Here is an 18,620-nt window from a genome sequence, read left to right as displayed (position 1 = left end):
TTCCTTCTACACCTGTTTTGTTCAGAGTTTTTAACATCATGAATTGATGTTGAATTTTCTCAAATGCTTTTTCTGTGGGCATAGAGAAAATCAAGATATTTTTCATATTAATGTGATTTATCACATTGATTCATATAGGTCAACCATCTTTGAATTTCAGAGAGAAATCTTTTAAGAATCCTTAAACACTAAAAAAACTGATGCACCCCAATGTTTGCATATATTTTATTGAGAATATTTGTATCTATATTCATCAGGGAAATTGGCATTTCTGGTGGTGTATTTTTCTGTTTTTTGGTATCAGGATAATGCTGTCCTCATAAAATTAGTTTGGGGGTGTTTGGTCCTCTTTGATTTTTTTGGAAAAGTTTGGGAAGAATTGGTATTAATTCTTCTTTAAATACGTGGTAGAATTCACCAGTGAAGCCATCTGGTTCTGGGCTTTTCTTCACTGGGAGATTTTTGATTACTGAGTCAATCTTTCTACTATATTGGTCTGTCTATATTTTCCATTTCTTCCTGATTTAGTCTTGGTGGGTTGCATCTAAGAATTTTTCCTTTTTTCCCCTAGGTTGTCCAGTTTGTTGTTTTATAGTTGTTCATAGTAACTAGTCTCTTAGGAATCTGTGTATTTCTGTGGTATTAGCTGTAATGTCTCCTTTTTCATTTATAATTTTGTTGACTTGGGTCATCTCTCTTCTGCTCTTGGTTAGTCTAGCTCAGTGATCTACAACTGGTGTGCAAGTGGCACACTCATGTGCTGCAAGTAAGTTTTAAAATGTGTTAATACCTGACTAGTCAGGCACTGATTCATTTTCCCTTAGGTTGTCAAATAAAAAATGCAACAGCCAGTACAATAGCCATCTGGTATAAATTGATCAAAATTATATGTATTTTTACCAGATCAGAAAAAAAATAGAATGTATATTTTGGTGTGCTGCAGAATTTTAGCAATTAGTTTATGTGTGCCATGAGAAGACAAAGTTTGATGATAACTGGTGTAGCTAAAGTTGTGCCAATTTCATCTTTTCAAAGAAGCAAGTTTTAGTTTGAAACCTTTATTATTTTCTGCTTTTTAATTTTTTTACTGATTCTAGAAAGAGGGAAAGAGAGGAAGAATGAGAGGGAAACATCGATGTGAAAAAATGTAAATCAGTTGCCACTTGTCTTGAGCTGCAACCTGCAACCCCAGCATGTGCCCTGAGCAGGAATTGAACTGAAGACCTTTCATTTTCCAGAACGATGCCCAACCAACTGAGCCACACTGGCCAGGGCTGTTTTGCTGTTTTCCATTTCACTTATTTCTGACCTAATCTTTATTACTTCCTTCATGTATTAACGTTGGCTTCAGTAGTTCTTTTTTTACTTCCTTAGGCATAGAGTTAGGTTGAGGTCTATTTTTTTTTAAATGTAGACATTAATTACTATGAACTTCCTTCTTAGAATGACTTTTGCAGTATCTCATAAGTTTGGGGATGTGTGTTTCCATTTTTGTTTGTTCCAAAGTACATCTTTATTTTCCCCTTTAATATTCTCTTTGATCCATTGCTTACTCAGGAGAGTGCTTCTCTTAATTTCCATGCAATTGTGACTTTTTGAGTTTTTCTCTTATTTTATTTTAAAGATTTTATTTATTTATCTTTAGAGAAGAAGGGAAGGAGAGGAGAGAAATATCAATGTATGATTGTCTCTCATGAGTCCCCTGCTGGGAACTGGCCTGCAACCCAGGCATGTGCCCTGACTGGGAATTGAACCACAATCCTGTGGTTTGCAGGCCCGTGCTCAATCTACTGAGCTACACCAGCCAGGGCTCCTATTTTATTTTTTATATTTTATCATCGGGGTCAGCAAAAATACTTAGTGTGACTTCAGTCTTCTTGATTTTGGTAAGATGTGTTCATATCCTAATAATAAATGGTCTATCCTAGCAAATGTTCTGCAGACCCTGGAGAAGAATGTGTATTTGCTGTTAGTGGATAGAATGTTCTGTGTGTGTCTGTCAGGGCCATTAGCCTATAGCGTTGTTCAGTTCTACTGATTCCTTACTGAGACTGTGTGGATGATCCACCCGCTGTTGAGTGAAGTACTAAAGTGTGTAATTATTATTATATTGATGTTCACTTCTCCTTTTAGCTCTATTAGTTTTGCTTCATATATTTAGGTGCATACCTTTCTAATGAATTGACTATTATTACATAGTGTTCTTTTTTATCTTACTATACTTTTTGTTTGAAGTCTATTCTATCTACTATAAGGACAGCTACCCTTGCTTTTTTTTTGTTACCATTTGCTTGAAATACCATTTTTCATCCCTTTACTTTGTGTGTTTAAGGCTATAGAGTCTCTTGTAGGCAACATATTATTGGGTCTTATTTTTATTTTTTATCCATTCAGCCACTTCATGTCTTTTAACTGGAGAATTTACATTTAAAGTAATGATTGATAGATAAGGACTTACTATTGCCATTTTGTTAATCCTTTCTGACTCTTTTGTAGATCCATTACTCCTTGTTTGTTATCCTGCTGTCTTTTTAGATTTACTTTTTAATGATTTTATTTTTAGAGGTGAAAGGAAGAAGAGAGGCACAGAAACACTGATGTGTGAGAGACATTAATCCATTGCTTCTTGCACGCCCCCAGCTGGGGACCTGGCCTGCAACCCAGGCATGTGCCCTGACTGGGAATCGAACCAGTGACCTTTTAGTTTGCAGGATGGCACTCTCCACTGAGCCACATCGGCCCAGGCCTTGCTGCCTTTTTCATGGTTTGATGTATTCTGGTATCAGTATGCTTTGACTTCTTTATCATGTTCTTTTGTGTACTCACTACACATTTTTCCCTTTTGGTTGCCATGAAGCTTATATAAAATATCTTGAAGTTATTAACACCCAATTTTAAACTGATAATGTCAACAGCATTCCTAAACTTAAAATTATACTTATTTCATGCACATTCTGTTATTCATGTCACAGTATACATATTTTAAATATTTTATAACAAAAGATTATTATAGTTATGGTTATTTTTTACATTTTAAGTTTTTTCTTCAAATTTTAATTTTTATTTTCCAATCACTGTGTATGGTATTAGTTTCAGATGTACAACCCAATGATGAGACATTTATATAACTTACAAAGTGATCGCTGTGATAAATCTGGTACTCACCTGGCAACATCCATAGTTATTATAATATTATTAACTGTATTTCCTATGCTGTAACTTACATCCCCCTGACAATTCTGCTACTACCAATTTGTACTTCTTACTCCCTTCATCTTTTCCACCCATCTCCAATACAACTCCCAGCTGCAATCCTCAGTGTGTTCTCTGTATCTGTAAGTCTGTTTGGTCTGCCTGTTCATTTATTTTGTTTTTTAGACTTCACTTATAATTGAAATCAAATGGCATTTGTCTTTGTCTGACTTATTTCACTTGGCATAATCAATGTTGTTGCAGATGGCAATATTTCATTCTTTTTTATGACTGAGTCATATTTCATTGTTTATCTGTACCACTTATGTACTCGTCTACTCAGGGACATTTAGGTGGCTTCCATATCTGGCTATTATAAATAATGCTACACTGAACATATGTATGAATCTTTTATTTTTATCTTCAGCCAAGGACATTTTAAATTTTAGATGGAGAAGGAAGGGAAGGGGAGCAGGGGAGGAGAGAAACATCAATGTCAGAGAGAAACATCAATCAGTTGCCTTTTGTATGTACCCCAACCAGATCAAACCCACTACCCTAGGTATGTGCCCTGACCGGGGATGGAACCTTCAACCTTTTGGTTAGCAGGACAACACTCCAAACAACTGAGCCATCCAGCCAACGTGAATATGTATGCCTTTTCTATGTAGTGTTTCGGGCTTCTTCAGATAACTATGCAGAAGTTGAACTGCTGGGTCCTCTGTTATCTCTTGGAATAGCCTTTGTTTTTAAGTTTATTTTATCTGGTATTAAGTGTTGCTACCCTAGCTTTTTTTCCATTTCTATTTCCATGAAATATCTTTTTCCATCCCTTTACTTTGTCTGAAGTGAGTCTCCTGTATATAGCATATGTAAGGGTCTTGTTATCCATATAGCCGAAATATGCTTTTGATTGGAACATTTAATCCATTTGCATTTAAAGTAATTTTTGATATACATATACTTATTTGCCACTTTACTCTTCATATTTTTTATCTTTTTCATCTTTTTCTTCTTCAAGAAGGCCCTTTAACATTTCTTATAAAATTGGTTTGGTACTGATGACATTCTTTTATCTTTTTCTTATCTTGGAAGCTCTTCATCTGCCCTTCAATTCTAAATCATAGCTTTGCTGGGTAGAGTAATCTTGGTTGTCTATCTCTGTTTTTCATCACTTTGAATACTTCTTGCTAGTCCCTTCTGGCCTGCAAAGTTTCTGTTGGGAAATTGACCGACAAGTCTTATGGGAGCCCCCTTGTAGGTAACTGCTTTTCTCTTAGTGCTGTTAGGGTTCGCTCTGTCTTTAGTTTTTGGCATTTTAATTATAATGTCTCTTGATGTGAGCCTCTTTGAGTTCATCTTGTTTGGGACTCTGTACTTCCTGGACTTGTGTGTCTATTTACATCACCAGGTTAGGAAGTTCTCCATCATTATTTTTTTCAAATAGGTTTTCAATTCCTTGCTCTCTCTCCTCCTGGTTCCTCTATGATGCAAATGTTGATACACCTTTTGAAGTTGTCCCATAAGCTCTTTAAACTGTCCTCATTTTGAGATGGGAGTGGGGGGGTTGGGGGGTTTTTTTTTTTTTGCTACTCTGATTGGGTGTTTTCTGCTTCCTTATCTTCCAAAATAATGGTTTTATCCTTTGCTTCATCAACCCTACTATTGATTCCTTGGAATGTACTGGTCATTTTGGTTATTCTATTCATTTCTTACTGCTTTTTCATGTTTTCTATCTATCTTCATTTTTATGTTTCCCATTTCTTTGTGGAAGTTGTAAGTTCATCTACTCGTCTTCTAAGTTCATTAAGCATCCTTATAACCAGTTTTTTGAACTCTGCATCTACTAAATTGTTTGTCCCCATTTCATTTAGTTTTTTATCTGGACTTTTGTTCTGTTCTTTTATCTGGGACACATTATCTGTGGCGCATTTTGGCTGCCTCCCAGTGTTTGTTTCTGTATGTTAGGTAGAGCTGATAGGTCACCCAGACTTGGTAGAGGGCCCTAAAGTGGTAGGCATTCTGTAGGGCCTAGTGGTACAGCCTCCCCAGTCAATGGAAATAGATGCTCCAGATGTGCCTCCCCACATAAGCTGCATTCACCCTCTTGTAGTTGATCCTTGACTGTTGCTGGCACTTCACTGGGAGGATTTACCTCCAAGACAATCAGCTAAGAAGACTGGTGATGACTACAGTGGAAAAGCTACTATGCAGAGGATGACCCCACGGTGGCAGGACTCACTTCAAAAGGGCTCTCATACCTGATCAGTCTACCCATTGAGTGCAATGCTCATGAAGGTGGTACTCTGGTGTGGTGTGAAGCTGTCCACCAGGGGCTCTGGGGCCTCCAGGGAAATGCAGGGGTCACCCAGGATAAACTACAATGCAATCTTCTGATGGCTGCTACTTGTACTGGGCTTGGAGGTTCCCAGGAGAAGGCAGGCTGTGAACCAAGGCTGTTTGCCACTAGTGCTGGGCCTGGGGCCTCTTAGCAAGAGGTATGGAAAGCACGGAGGCCAGATGCTGCTTGTTTAGGTTTTGCGGGCTTTTGAGAGATTTTAGGATGGGTCAGTTATACTGAAAATCCCTGGAAATGGCTTTAGTGGGTCCACAAGCTGGGTGGCAGAAGGTCTTGGAATCACCAGTGTGGGGTGAAGAGTGTTAGCCAGGTTTATGGAGACCCAGATACAGTGCCTGTCTGCCGGCTCTGTGAAAGGAAGGCTCAGCAAAGGAACCATGCCTTTCCCAGCACCTCTGTCTTGGAGAAATCGGCCCCTCAGCTCTTGGCCCTGTTGCCAGACAATTCAGTTCCCTGTTTGTTCCCGGCACATTTTGAGCTGCTGCCCTAGCAATGGAGCTCAGAGTGAGTCTGAGTGTGTCTGTGCTCAGGCCTTGTAAAAGGAACACCTGAGACTCCAGGAGCCCTCTGACTCACTCAGTCAAAATCCCTGCTGATTTTCACAGCCACAAGTTATGGGGTCTTCTCTTCCCAGCACTGGAATCCTGGGCTGGCCCCTCATGCCTCAGGGGGTACTTCTGTGGCTGAGATATTCCTCCCAATCTGTAAACACTGCATGTGGGTGTGGGCCCAGCCCATTGTGTGTCTCTGCCCGTCCTGCAAACCTCAATGTGACAACTTCTTTATATCCTTAGTTACAGAACTTCTATGCAACTAGATTGCAGGTGGTTCTGAAAGATGGTTGTTCTGTAGTTTAGTTGTAAGTCTGATGTGGTTGTGGGAGGATGCCACTACCACATTTACCTACTCCAGTATCTTCACTGAGAGCTCCTATTTAAATGTTTCAAACTAGAGTTGTAAGTGCATTATGCAAGCACACCACTGCCATTTACAGAATCTGATTTTGACTATGTATTTACTATTACCAGGGAATTTTATACTACTTTGTTTTTATGATATTATTTAGCATCTTTTTACTTCCACTCAAAATAATTCCTTTTAGCGTTTATCACAAGGCAGGTCTAGTGGTGATGAACTCCCTCAGCTTTTCTTTGTTCAAGAAAGTCTACTTTTCCTTTATTTCTTAACCAAGAATTCTATAGCCAGCGAAGCTGTTCTTGAGGTTTTTTTGTTTTTTCAATATTGTGAAAGAAAAAAGCCCATCCCACCTGGGCCTGAAATATTTCCACACACTTGATTCTTTTTTCTCTCTTCTTGCTCCTCTGACTGGATCATTTCAAATGTCCTCTCTTTTAGGTGAGGCTATTTCTTCTACATCGTCAAGTCGCTCCTGAAGCTCCCTCGAACTTTTCAGTTCATTGTATTTTTCAGCTCTAGAATTTTTTTGATAGTTTCTATTTATTACTTGGTTGAACTTGTTTTGTTCATACATTTTCCTCATTCATTTAGTTGTCTGTGTTTTTGTAGTTCACTAAGCATTTATAAGAGCATTATTCTGAATTTTTGTCTGACAGTTCATAGATTCCCATTTCTTTTGGGTTAGTTATTAAAGCTGTATTAGTTTCCTTTGGTACTACCATATCACCTGATTTTTCCTGATTCTTCATTCCTTAATTTGGTGTTTGTGTATTTGAGTAACTTCCTCTTCCAGACTTCATGAGTTTTCTTCGGCAGAGATGGTTCTTCACCTGTAAGCTCAGCTGGGTATCTCTAGACATGTCTACTGGTAACACCCTTGGGGTGCTAGGGCTTGCTATTAGTCTATTTATGAAGTGAGCTGACTCTCTGAGCTCTAAGCTAGGGGTGTAGAGGAGGGGGTGATGCTATTGTCCTAAAATTCTTGGATAAGACTACTGACTTGGTTCTCTGCCCAAATGAGGTGGTAGGGTGGGTTCTACAAGTTGTCTGGGTTCTCTGGTCAGGTTTACTAGGTGTTCGGAACAAGATACCATTTTCAGCAATAGATGGGGCTAAAAAGTAGCTTCCCTGCCCTGGTGAGCAGTAGGATAGTGCCCAAGACATGAGCAGCTTGTTGACTGAGGACTTGAATCAGGTAAGGGTGTACATTAAATTCCCCGGCCAGACAAGGCCACCAGTTTTGCTATGCTCCCTGTTCAAGCTCTACTGTAAGGAGGGCTGTTGGATGGGTTTCACAGTTTCCCATATGCTCTGCTGAAGTTCCCTGGATGGGCAGGCTGAGAGCAGTATTCAGCATTGAGTAGGGTTACAAATTAGTTTCCCCATCCAGACAGTGAGAGAACCAGCTCCGAAGCTGGTAAGGCTCTTTATACTCTGGACTCAAGTTCCCTCACCGAACAGGGTCTCTGGCTTTGGTCTGCAGACAGTAAGCTTTTGTCTGCTGAACTCTGCTCAAATGTTGATGGGCTACTTGGCTTCCAGGTGTCCAGCCAGGCTTTGTGGTTGGACAGGCATGGGGGCTTCACTCCATGGTGGGCGGGGATATTCTCGGCTTCCCTGAGGGAAGGACCAGCTTCAAGCAGCCTCCCAGGTTTTTCCAATCAGACTTTCTGGTGGGAAGTGGTTGAGAACTACAAGGGCTTTCTGGTGGGAAGTGGGCCAGGCTATGAATTAGCTCCCCTGTCTGGGAGGAAGGGAATAACTCTCCATACCCAGCACTGGCTTTGTTCTGGGCATAATCAGTTGCACATTTTATACTCTCTGAGCATTGCCAGGCTGCACTTTCCAGGTACTCTTGCCTGCTATTCCATTTAGATGGAGCCAGGAGCTATACTTAGCAGTGGCTGTACTTAGCAGTGGCTGGACTATGACTCTGCTTCCCTGCCTGGATAGGAGCAGTCTAGCTAGCCTCCAGCTTAGGCATACCTGCACCCTGCCCCGTTCCCTGGTCAGACTGTACCTGTACCACCAACCTGGTTTTGAAGATAAGCAAAGCCACTGGTTTGGATTACTACTTGGGTACTGCAGGTAGGAGCTTGGTATACCAAGATCTGAATGCTGGGTGCTATAAGCCACTTCTCTATCACAGATTCTTAGTGGTTAAGCTCTGCAGATTTCTTTGCAATCTCCGTGAAGCAAGACCAAAATGGGGGCTCCTAAGTGACCCACAACACTGGGGGAGCTGGATGTCCACCCTGGGCTCTTTTCCCACAGAAGGAAACTGTAGGCCCAAGGTGTATTTCTTGGCACAGTGCTATGCTAGCCTGGGGGAAGGGCAACACGGTCATCATATTGCCCCTCTTCTTACCCTTGTAATTCGGTCTTGTCTTGGTCTCTGGTACAGAAGATGCTTCAGCCTCACCCCCATGTTCTCGGATTCTCTCATTCTCTCGGTGGTGTCTTGTAACTGAAGAGTTATTAGCTCTTCTTGTGAGGGGGACAAAGGTTAGGAATGACTTGGTGACATCACTCTAAAATATCTTAAGACATGCAGGCTGAGTCAGGAATCATACTACAGCAGTGGTTCTCAAAGTGTGGCTGCTGGAGCAGCCTCAGATATTTTAAAGGTATGTATGTGGTCAGTACCTTGCTTGACGACTAGTTTAACAATTAGAACATTTCTGGCTTTAATCCTAAAAACGACTCTCAAAGGTAAACTTAGCTTATGGTTTCTCAAATTTGGGAGCAAATATCACAAATACATTCTTGTACTGGAAGCAAAAACCAAACAGCACTTTAAAAAACAAAAAATAGGGAGTAAGAACAGTTTTCCTTAAACATACATTGTAAAATTAAAAGCACGCTAGAGTGGAGTCTGTATGCTATCATCTGAATTCAGTTGAGTTCGACAGGCATTTACAAAATTAATCATGACCTGTAAGTTCCTAAAGGAAGTACTTAGGATGTTTTGGAATAGAGTGGTTTAGATTAAGTCACTCAATGTTGGACCTCTATCTCTGAAATGCAGTTTTTGTGATAGCGGATAAACAGCTTAATCTGTTTAGTGACCTAACCTACTCCAATGCCTAACTAACAAATGTATTTATTATATAAATATTAATTTCTCTCTTTTCTTCTTTACATTCTTGATAATTTGTAAGATTTCCTTCATCTGTAAATTTAAAAAATCACCATTTCAGCCTTGTCAATTTTCTTTCCAAAATTTTTCTCCTCTAGTTAATTCTGCAAAAAAAGTATAAATTTTACACGGTCATTCCTGGGCCCTCAATTGGTGTTCTTCTGGGCTACTGACGATATTGTTTTTTGGGCAAGCAAACAAACCACCCCCAAATCAATTTTTCATTATCTTTTATAAGTACCCCTTCCCATGCCAAATCAAAACAAAAATCTCTCCTGGGATTATAGGCTCAGAATAGCAAATGCAGTTTGCAACTACTGTCTCCCCCTAAAGACATCTGTGGAGGCCAGGGGTATATGAAATTCAGCAACCAAGAGGTCTCATGAACATAGACTTTAATTAACTTCTTCCCTATTAACTATCTCCAGTGTATTAATATTTTCTCCCCTAAATATTCTGAGTCCATTGACCGTAAAGTTAATAACTCTGTTATATTTGAATGTTATAGTTCCCACTTGAAAGATGGTGCTTGAATTTTTTTTTAATTAAAAACAATTTTATTTTTAGAGAGGAGAATGGAGGGAGAAAGAGGGGGAAAGAAACATCAATGTGTGGTTGCCTCTCACCTGCCCCCTACTGGGGACCTGGCCCACAACCCAGGCATGTGCCCTAGACTGGGAATTGAACTAGTGACCCTTTGGTTCACAGGCTGGCACTCAGTCCACAGAGCCACACCAGCCAGGGCAGTGTTTGAAGTTGCTGTTCTTTAAGAATTCTTGGAAGCCAATTGCCAGTTTAGACATCAAAGGGAATACAAGTATTTTTTATAAAACATTAATATGCATAAGCATTTATAAAATCACTATACACCCCTGGGAAATAAGTACAGGTATTATTTATTTATGACATATTTACATACTTACAAAATTGGTTTTACTTAATATATCATCTTGCATAGTACCTTAAAAATGAACACCATATTCTGGGAGTAAAAATCCATGTTTCTTAATAATTTACGCATAACCCAACACCTTTTAGAACATAGAAAGTTTGGCTTCACAGAATACAGATTCCGATTAAGAATTTTTTTCTAGCCAAGGAAAAAAGTAAACCCAACAACTTATTAAAGTAATTTGGTTGACCCTGAGTATATTACTAATTTGCATGATTTTAATAGATTTACATAATCCACATTCATCTATAGGCTTATCTACTTAGACTTACTATCATACTACCATTTTATCTATATTCATTCACCTCAATTTCTTACCTCATTGATCCTTGAGAGAGAGGGGAATGAAGAATGGGGAAGCAGAAATGGTAAGAGACTGAGAAGAGAAAACTAGTACTGCCCACAGCTGCACCAACTTCGAAGGTCTAGGGCACAGTTCAGGTCCGAGGCTACCGGACAGCCGCAGTAACAGGAAGATCTTGCACTGAGCAATCTGAGTACCTCTGGCAACTGATGTTGGTGTTAAATTACTCTTCCTTCATTTCCTCCTGCTCTCTTTCACACTACTTAATTGAAACAAAGACGTGTACAAGCTTATAAAATTCAGTAAGTAGTTCCTGGAGTTCCTTCCTCAGAAGCCTGAGGGAGAATAAAAAGCAAATAGCCTCTAGTCAGACTCTAAGAAATGCTAGTGTGGGTGGGAGCTGTAAAAGGATGAGCAGATATGACGAACCAGCTGGATTACTGGTAAAGGGAACCATGGTCTCAGATTGATGGGTCAGCATCTTAGGCCAAAAGATCTACACTAGCAGACTGCTTGGCTAGTGCTGCTGTGGTGTGTGAGAGATAAGGAACTACTTTTAGGATCCGTGAAATTTCCCAGTAACAGAAGTGAAGGAAGAAAAAACATTGTAATGAGGAATATTTTCCTTCACCCATAACTATAATTAGTCAGTCACTGGGCCGTGCCATGAAAAAATACTGTTAGAAAAGAGTAGTTTTTGAAAATAAAGGATAAACACAAATGGTAGAGGAAGGCTTTCCTTATTTATGGAAAACGGAGAAAACACAGATGAATTGTTGCATAAACTTCAATAAAGAGGGAGAAAAAAGCATTCTGTCCCTATTATGCCACAACAACTGGCTTCATCTTTTTCTCATTACTTTTAATGACACACAAGTCTGAATTTCACTGAATAATCATTGTAGTGCTTGAAAATTAATATACACTATAGTTGGAAAATTAATACTTATTCATCTCATCCCCGGATAATAAAATAAAAACAGAAAAAACAAACAACAAAAAAAGCAAACCTTACATGTAATGACAGTGCAGGGGAAGAGCTTCAACACCCTTAGTAAGATTGTGCTAATTCTTTTAAATTTAAGGAACTGCAATAAAAGAGTAAATAAAAATTAAATTACATTTTTATAAGAAGATAAACTATCCTTGAAAAGTTATTTGAATTTGCATACATAGAGTTCGAAAGTATTAAGACTATTTAATTTTGATTTATATAAATCCAAAAATGGTAAATATATTTGGGAAAAAAAGAAGCTTTCACTAAGTATCAACATAATGGAATAAATCAAGTTGAATATAAGAGTTTCTTTGAAAACTTCCATAAAAAATAAAGGCAGAATGCCACAAAATTAGAAAAGCAGTGTTTAAGGAAAACTTAGTAAGTTATGTTAATTAAAATAAGAGACATATAATCCCATGAACAACAAAGTCATTCCTTCTCAAAACTTCTATTACAGTGGGAAAATATGAGTAGGAACAGAAATTAATGGCTGTTGTCAGTTTAATAATACAGATGCTTCCAATTTAAAAAATACTCAAATCATCTGCCTTTTAGTTGTCACACTGCAATCAAAAAATAAAATGTATCACCCTAATGTTTAGAGTAAATCTATAATACCCCAAACTTACTTAAAAAAAAAATGTAGAATTATTCAGACTATGTGTGTTCATGATAACTGAAAAGGAAGTGATCAAATCTTATTTTGGCCCATGTTAAAAATATGCATAAAAAATGTGCACCGTCTCTGTGGGGGAGGAGTTGTAGTGTAGATTGTTGAGCATGCTGCTCAGCACCAGACCTGAGATCATGGGCACACACAAAAACCCTCAAAGACTGAGAAGAGATTAATCTTGAACTAAAAGAAACAATGCTTTTAAAGAATATTCGATAAACAAGTCCTTTAATTAAGTTTTCTTTTAAAAAAATCAAGTACATATCTTTAAGTTAAATGTCTTAACACATGAATTTGCACCTTATAAATTTGGTATATCAAATTGTCCTAAAAAAATATGTATACTGTGTATTTCTTTTGAGAACTATACTCCATGAAATTATGATCATAAAAAGGATTTGTCTCATCTACTAACATAAAACCATGCCTTTCTAAAGGGAAAGAAAAACTGAAGCCTACAGTAAAATAACCAAAACGGCTGGATCATTGGAGCTATCCAATTAAAGAAAGTAAAATCTTCTTTACCACCAAGGTCAAAGGGAGGACGTCTCAGCATCCTAGGGAACTTCTTCTCTCACATGGTCCTGGGTGGCAGGCGCTGTTTATACATGCCTGCTATTGCTCTGGCTGCACTGTAGATCATCTGTCGACGTGACATGCCAGTGAAAGCCACGTGCCAATCAGTCCGGCTGACGTTTACTAAACTCTTTTCCAGGACTTCTCCCACTGTCACCAATAGGCCTGACCACTTCAGATGGTAGTCCTGGGGAGTCAGACTTTGAGCCTGTGGAAAAGTGATATTACTACTACTTACAATACATTCAAAATATCACTGAAAATAGCTGTGACATTTCAAAGTCTCTCAGGTCCCTTTTAATATAATGACAAAGTCTAAGAAACAGAGATAATGCTGCCAACTGTATTAAGTTACAAGGCTATGAAAGAATCAACACAATATTACACTCATCTAACTTGTTTAAAATGTCCACATCAAGCTCATTTTGTTGTTCAAATATAATCTGAGTCTTAAATCTAGTGACTCCATCTAACGGAGCTTGGTGTCAGAGCGCTTAAGTTGACTTCTCCATTCAGTGTCACTTCAGGTTCATATGAGTAGGCTGTAACGGAAACACTGTATCTTTTTACAGTCAGGACACTTCTACCAGGAAGAGGGAAACAAAACCCTAGGCTTCAACCCATTCAGAAAAGGTCAATTAATTTCTAGAGGAGTATCACCCCAAACTTCATTTTCATGTCAATTAATATCTTTGAAATAATATCCAGTCATTCATGATATATTTTTCCTGTTTTAGGGTGTCAGGTATAGTCCAGAGGGGTACATCTACATGTAGAAATGGATTTTCTACACAGTGATTCTGTATAATGATCACCTCAGATGCTTTTTTAGAAAATTAGAGATTTTTTACGCCCCACCTAAGATCACTGAATTGGAACTCTCTTGTCAGGTTCCAAGAGAAAGTGTGATACTCAGAGTTTCTCAGTAAATTTGTGCAAACAGCCCGGCAACTGGGGGCCTGCTCTAAGTCCCCTCTTCCACAATGCACACTGCACTATCAGTATTTCACTACGTTTCAGAGAAGAAAGGCAGCGGATTAATCACTAAGATCCTCAGAGACTTATCACAACTGTGCTTCTCCAATGTGATATGCACACGAAGCACCCAATGATTTTGTGAAGAGGCAGATCCTGATGCAGTACCTCTGGGTTAGGGCCCAAGAGCCTGCATTTTTTAACAAGTTCCCAGGTGATACTTATGATGCTAGGTCTAGACTCACATTTTTGAGGAACAAGGTATCTGACACTATTAGCAAAAGTCCAGCATAGCTGAGTTTTAAATTGGGGGTGGGGTGTCATTTATATTTAATATGCAAAAATTGTGTAAAAATTTGTCTAGATTTTTATTAATATTACATGCTGATTTTAATTCCCTAAAGGGCTGACTTATATTCCCTTAAATGAAAAACTTCAACTATAAGGAAGCACAGAAATAAACTCTCAAGGTGGATAAAAAAGAAACAGGGAGAACTGAACCGCAGAGATAAAAGCAGGGCATCTCAATACGCACACTTTGGTATCTTAATTTTGACCCGCCTAACAAAAAAAACAACGACAACAGGGAAGAAAAGGCAAAGTGAAAAGCCAATGACATTCTGACACCCTTTGAATACCACTCTTCAGAGTTAACCAATTAACAGTTTGTCGTGTATGTTTACAGGCCTTTTTCTCTTCATTTATATATATTTTAAAGTGTATATGTGTGTGTATGTATACATATGGACCATACTAGACATAGTTTGTTTTTACTTAGCAATATGTCATAAGTTTCGGTATTAGTATATACAGTTTTTACTACATATAAGGGGGGACCCAATAGCCCAGAATTTATTTATAAAAAATTGTGTACTTATTCTTACATGTTTAAACTTCAGTCACCTTCAAAGTATTCTCCATTTGATGCAATACATGTATCGAGATGTTTTTTTTCCATTATTCGAACAGTTTTTGAACTCAGATTTTGATGCCTTTTACTGCTTCTGCCGTTGTTTGTTTCACCTCTTCCACATCAGAAAAACGTTTCCCTTGAGGACTTTTTTCATTCAGGGAAACACAAAGAAGTTGCTCAGGGTGGAATCAGGTGAACAGGGAGTGGAGCACGGGGGTCATACCGTTTTTGGTCAAAAATTGCTCAACACTCAGCACACTGTGAGCAGGTGAGCTCGTAAATTACCTATCATGAGAAATGGGCAAATGCATTGAGTTTTCAAAAAAAAGATTCACTGAGGCCAAACACAGCCTCTCACAACACCACCAGTTGGCACACTGATACAGATGGGTTCCTAAAACACTTAGCTGGGGAAGCCACCCTCCATTAGATAATCCTGGGTGGGGTCTCCCCTCATACAATTTCGAAGCTTTGTTCTTTGAGCATTATCTTTTTTTCCTAATTCCTATTCCTAAAAATTAAAATTGCTCTTTTGCAATGGTCAGACATGTAGCACAGGGGTCAGCAAAATGTTTCTGAAAAGGACTATATAGTAAATATTTGAGGCTTTTTGGGGCAGACATTCTCTACTATATTCGATTCTACTACTATAATACAAAAAGACAAAAACGATATACAAATAAATGGGCAGAAGTGTGCTCCAATAAAATTTCTTCACAAAAACAGACAGGCATGCCATTTGTCTGTAGGCCATTTTTTTGCTGACCCCTGATACTCCAGCAGCAGTAAAGAGCAGCAGTGACAGAAGCATCCCAACAGAGTTTCTAATGGTTTATCATTGGAAAGCCTTTTGCCTCAATAGGGTATAAAATGGCCAGAGGGTAGAGAAATGAGGTTTCCTGGGCTCCTTGATACAGGAGTCCCCTTGGCTATGGTACCAAAGTCCAATGGTAGAGCCGTGGTGAATGCTAACTAAACTGAAGGAATGTAAATGGAATGGTGGATACAATTACGGATGTGGAATGTTGAAGGTGGAATATGTAAAGAAGTTGTGCCTGCTTTACCTGGATGTCTGCTAGAGAATACTTTCCCTACCTAGCATTACAAAACCGAACCCTGTTGATAAAGTCCTAATGGTGACCACAGGAAGAAACATGAAAGTCGGTGGAATTACTGGCCCACATGGTACAGGATGGAAGGTAGCCTGCTAGTATGGACAGAAATCTCTGTGCCACAACCCTAGTGAAACAGGCCGGGCCTTATGGCAAAAACCTGTGAGTGCCCAGCCATGACTCCTGGGACTCTGGACTAGAGGACTTCCACTTGAGAGGCATTTACTACCTTGTTATCAGATACTGCTGATTGAAACACTTCTCTAACTGAAGGACATAAGCATACCTTGAAACCTGAAACATACCCACAATGTCTAGGATGACACTGAAGAAATGCCCCAGTGGGGATGGCAGTGACCAGGAGAGTATGGAATAGTTTACATAGGATCATGCTGCCTAGGGAATGAAAGCTGGAGACATGAACAGGGAGTCTCTTTGCTTGTAGGACCAACTCTGGAGCCACCTGAGGAGCTGCGGGAATTGACGGCTGAGTGGACAGTGCCCTATGAACAGCTCTCAACTGAAAGAGCACCTTGGTTTATGAATGGCACCTTGTTGTCCAAGGTGAGTGGACAACACCCCATTTGGAAGGCCACCACTCTCACTTAAGGAGACAATAAATCAGCTGGGTGGGCTAAAGTACGTGCTGTTTTCTTAGCAGTGATGAAAGAATCAAACGGTGGTAAAATCCACATTTTGGTTTTTACTGATGTATAGGCAGTGGCCGCTGGCTTGGCTACATAATAAGGCAGGGGAGGAACAGGAACCCAGCCTATCAAACGCCAGTGTGGACTCAGAGCAACACACCTGCTAGACTCGTACTGCTGCCTGCAATTCAGACCAGCCAGTGGCCAAACCTAACATCCTTCCAAAGGTGGAAAAGTCTGGGTATAAATGGAGGGAAGGGAAAATAGCTATGGGTAAAAGAATGAATAAATGGTTTATGCAATGAGGGATACTATTTACACTAACAACTCAAAAAAGTCAGTGCAAGAGATGACACTATCTTAAGAGATTCTACAGGCATACCTTGTTTTATTTTACTTCACTTTGTGCTTTGCAGATACTGTGTTTCACAGCCTGGTTGCTCAAGCAAGTCTATTAGCACCATTTTTCCAACAAGTTCAGATAATGGTTAACATTTTTAAATGAAGGTGTGGACATTATTTTTTTAATAGACATAATGCTATTACTGCATACTTAGTAGACTTCAGTACTGGGCAAAGGTAACTTTTATATGTACTGTGAAACAAAAAATAATTTGTGACTTGGTTGAATTACTGCTTTATTGTGGTGATCTGGGACCAAACCTGCAGTGCCCATGAGGTATACCTGTACCAGAGGCCTGAAAGGGTGAAGCCACATATTGCTGACACCGCTTCTACTTTTGGAACCTGAACACATTAAATAGAAGCCTGCAAACCTAAGTGGTCTCAGCCTGGGAGACATTTTCATGTAATATGATGGACTAGACAGTTACTAACGACTGAATGGGATTCTAGTGACGTGCCAGTATCTTCTGACCTTTATAACTATTTCACTACAAACCACAGATGGCAAACACAAGGCACACAGGCCGAATCCGGCCCTCCACCTCATTTTATCCTGCCCAGCACCTTGGTTCTACCTGGCGGCAGCACCGAGCTCCTTGTCCCTAGTTAAGGAGCAGTTACATTTATACAGCCTAAAATTATATTCTGCCCTTTGAAGGCGACTGCAAGGCTGATGTGGGCCCCAGTGAAAATGAGTTTGACACCCCTCAAAGGATGTGTTTGAGGACAGATCCTGGGCTGTCTCATGGACTCTAATATTGCAATTTATAATAAAAAATACATATTGGGTCTTCATCCCTATTTCTGGCAGGGATGCCAGAAATAAAACTCTGGTAATTTCCTAACTGATAAAAGATGTCTTATGGTGGTAAGATGACTTTTGGAAAGCTTCATTGAGGTGATTAAGGTTGAACCATATGTAACTGTTTTGGACTTAAAAGACAGCAATTTCAAATGGTTGAACCTAGTACTTATTCCGGAATCACCTGTGGCAATTCTTAATTTACTAGGAAATTAACCATTTTGTCTGATTTTTCTAATTTATTGGTATAACAGTATATGTAATATTTGTTTGCAATATTGTAATCACCTTCATATTGAAGTGAGTTTAATGTGAGCATCCATAAAAATGCTTGGCTGTACTTCTAAAAAGAAATTATGGCAAAAACTGTGGTATAAGTAAACAGTTCAATAAAATTTCAAGCATGAATTTTTAGTTCCCATCTACAGTGTGAAGCTGTAAGACAGCCACAGGGTGCTTTCAGGGATTCTAGGAACATATATCAAATTTATATGGAGTGAGTACGTGTGTTTGCTTGGGAGAGAATCCAATAGCTTGACCAGAGTCTCAAATTCCCAAATAACTTTAAGAGAAAGTTTTGAGATGACATTTGGCAAAATACACAAGTACAGATGTGATAGAAATTTTATGAATGGAGAAATGCATTCTACTTT

General features: G+C 39.1%; 1 protein-coding gene and 1 long non-coding RNA gene across 4 annotated transcripts in view; one reads left to right on the top strand and one right to left on the bottom strand.

The window, feature by feature from the left end:
* The window catches only part of LOC119043965 (uncharacterized), a 73,671-nt gene that overhangs the window by 50,959 nt on the left and 4,092 nt on the right, over positions 1 to 18,620 (top strand). The window lies entirely within an intron of this gene.
* The window catches only part of PRRC1 (proline rich coiled-coil 1), a 32,734-nt gene continuing 24,219 nt past the window's right edge, over positions 10,106 to 18,620 (bottom strand). For all 3 annotated transcript variants that reach the window (XM_037138210.2, XM_037138212.2, XM_037138211.2), the window contains one exon: positions 10,106 to 13,321. In XM_037138210.2, the coding sequence (XP_036994105.2) occupies positions 13,112 to 13,321 (210 nt within the window). In that variant the 3' untranslated portion in view covers positions 10,106 to 13,111. The remainder of the gene's footprint in view (positions 13,322 to 18,620) is intronic.

The sequence above is a fragment of the Artibeus jamaicensis genome, unplaced genomic scaffold (assembly GCF_021234435.1).
Source record: "Artibeus jamaicensis isolate MK-2021 breed Jamaican fruit bat unplaced genomic scaffold, CSHL_Jam_final contig_402, whole genome shotgun sequence".
Classification (NCBI taxonomy): Eukaryota; Metazoa; Chordata; class Mammalia; order Chiroptera; family Phyllostomidae; genus Artibeus; species Artibeus jamaicensis.
This window is presented reverse-complemented; position numbering and strand designations above follow the sequence as displayed.